This window comes from Nannobrachium achirus (genome assembly GCF_963921795.1).
Source record: "Nannobrachium achirus genome assembly, chromosome: 14".
Lineage (NCBI taxonomy): Eukaryota > Metazoa > Chordata > Actinopteri > Myctophiformes > Myctophidae > Nannobrachium > Nannobrachium achirus.
In genome coordinates this window covers 22,404,893-22,407,752 of record NC_137821.1, presented here as the reverse complement: position 1 = coordinate 22,407,752, position 2,860 = coordinate 22,404,893, and the positions used below count along the sequence as shown (strand labels likewise).

Sequence of the window (2,860 nt, the reverse complement as noted above, 5' to 3'; positions counted from 1 at the left end):
ACAATAATGCGAAAGAAAGAAAGAAAGAAAGAAAGAAAGAAAGAAAGAAAGAAAGAAAGAAAGAAAGAAAGAAAGAAAGAAAGAAAGAAAGAAAGAAAGAAAGAAAGAAAGAAAGAAAGAAAGAAAGAAAGAAAGAAAGAACAAAGTATAGAAGGTCCAGGAGCTGTGGACAACCAGAAAGCACAGAAAATACTGTATATGAACAGCAGAAGCATTTCTTGAGACTGTTGGGACAGTGATCAGAAAACATACCATCTTGAATGAGGATTTAGGGGGCCCAAGGGAATTTACTTTACTTTACTTTTTTTGTACCTCTGTAAGTGGTGTCTTTTTGGTCCTGCTTCTGAAATTCAGGGTCAGGCTCTGGACGTGACATCTGACATAGATGTTTGATGTCATAGACCAAACTGACACAATTTGTCCATATATGGGCATTTCCAGATATGGGCTTAATATTGAGGATCTCCATACTGCATATGGGCATGAAAGGGACAAGGACGGAATTCATTTGTGTGCCATAGAACTGTCTGCTGTCATATAATGGATCGATGTTGGACTTGATAATGTAATGTGAAATGCTTGCAAATAGGCAAAATGTTGGCATTCTGGTCTGTTAGACTTTTAACGGAAGACTTTCAACGGATTATTTTCATGAACAAATAACCTGATAAACAGGCCGAAAAACTTTTATTTGCATCTTTTATTTTGTATACTGTACAAAGATAAAAACTTAAATGGTCAATTCCACATGTAGGCCTACTTTAACTAATAGATTTTAACTCCAAAAGTCTTCATTCAAATGCTACTTTGGGTGACATCTATAAGCTCAAAACTCGTATATTCTCGTAAATAGTCATATTCACTCATCCCTGAACCTTCCCATAGTATAATGTTCACCACCAATCATCGCTATTAATGATTGATCTTCTAAAATTGTTGGTAGACTATTATTATTATTATTATTTTATTTGTTTATTTGGGAGGGACAGTGTATAATAATGAACAATAGATACCAGTACATGCTGTGTAATTATGCTGGATTTAGGATGCAAATTTTCATTTAACAATGAAAACAGAAAGCAACCACATACCGTAATACAAAAGAAGAAATCACAGATTTTCTAAAGAAAAATGTTATGTATATATATATATTTGTTGGTAGGTTGTTCCTGCCTATGTTTCCCTGAACTGTACATTTTGAGCGAAGGTAGTGTGTCTAAAATGAACCTCACAGTCCCCTCTGGTGGCAGCCCTAATGCCAAAGCTACTATCAGTCTTTCTTTATGAGTTCACCCAGAGGAGGAGGAGATTTTCCCCTCCCAGGATGTTTTATTGATGTTAAGACTGGGACTTTTTGATGAATATACCTTTATGGCTCTCTTATATAGCTGTTCTATACTTTTAAGTGTCATCGCACCTGTCAATGACACAGCTAAACAATAATCCATTTGAGATTTCTTAAAAAATCACACTCGTGTGAACTGAGCGGTGGAGGCTGTGTGTGTGTGTGTGTGTGTGTGTGTGTGTGTGTGTGTGTGTGTGTGTGTGTGCGTGCGTGCGTGCGTGCGTGCGCGTGTGCGAATGTGAGTCTGAACAACAGCGCCCCTCCCTTAACATGTGTGGTCAGAAAAGGTTACTGCAGGCTACAGACACGGACGGACGCATACAGACAGACATACATACCCACACACACCGCCACGTATAGGAGCGTTGTGACCACCGCTCAAAAACAAAGAAATCATACAATGCAGGTATGTCCTAGCAGCACCAACTGTAAGGAGGGGCTTTATTTGTTTAAAATGTTGTAGATTCAATTTTGATAGTACTGGAGACACATCCTTGATTTGAAAATACATAGCATCTGGATAAACAACCGGATGAAAAGGCTATTATGAAAGTGATCTGGATATCTAACCTTGATCCATTTGTCAAACAGCAACACTTCTGGAATGTACAATACTTATGTTTTGCTTCATTTCATTTTGCAGTTACAGGCTCTGAATGCTGTTTAAACAAGCAGTTCTAAAGCAAACGCGTAAGGGGTTATAACAGCCTACATCTGTCCATCTCTTTGGGCTCAGAGTGACCCTGAGCTGCTAGAATCATCTGGTCAAAAACATGCTGTACACCTTCTTTGGTGAGAGAAGAACACTCAACGTATGCGACAGCGTTCAGGTGGCGGGCCAGTTCCTCTGCTCTCTCTGGAGGGATGGGCTTCTCTTTCATCTTGGCTAGTGTCTCCCCGGTGTGGGGGTCATCCCTCAGGTCGGTCTGCAGGCCCACTAGCAGGTAGGGGCACCCTGGACAGTAATGGCTGATCTCGGGTATCCACCTTTCTTTGATGTTGTCAAACGAAGGGGGATCGACGACAGAGAAACACACCAGAACCACGTCTGTTCCAGGGTACATGATCGGGCGTAGCCTGTCATAGTCCTCACTGCCCGAAGCTTCACATAACTGGAGGTTGTATTGTTCATGGCCTATGTTTAACAGTATTGAATGATTTTCCATGACTGTCGGTACAGTGTTTGGTAGTTCAGTGGGAAATGTGTCCGTCATGTAGGTGACTAAAAGACTAGATATACCCACTAAGCCATCTCCAACTAGAACACACTTGATGGTCTGCATTGTTGTCATAGTTCAAAATCCACTGTTCTCCTTGAAGATCACGTCATTTGTTTTCACCGAAGATCCTCATGTGTTCTGTTGTTTATTCGTCTGAGCTGGGCATACACTTGTGTTGTTGTAGGCCACCCCTGAAAAAGATCAAATTCCCTCATTACTCTCTTACTTATTTACATTTTAAATAAAACATTTTCATGAAACTGTAAATCTTTGACTTTGTTCATCGAATTACTTG

At 40.1% G+C, this 2,860-nt stretch overlaps 1 protein-coding gene across 1 annotated transcript; it reads right to left on the bottom strand.

The window, feature by feature from the left end:
• Positions 1-2,043: 2,043 nt before the first annotated feature.
• LOC308297909 (cell division control protein 42 homolog) lies at positions 2,044-2,409 on the bottom strand (the record flags this gene model as incomplete). Its single annotated transcript, XM_080741473.1, has 1 exon — positions 2,044-2,409. One exon carries the CDS (start codon positions 2,407-2,409, stop codon positions 2,044-2,046), a length of 366 nt encoding a protein of 121 aa, XP_080597599.1.
• Between the last annotated feature and the right edge of the window lie 451 nt (positions 2,410-2,860).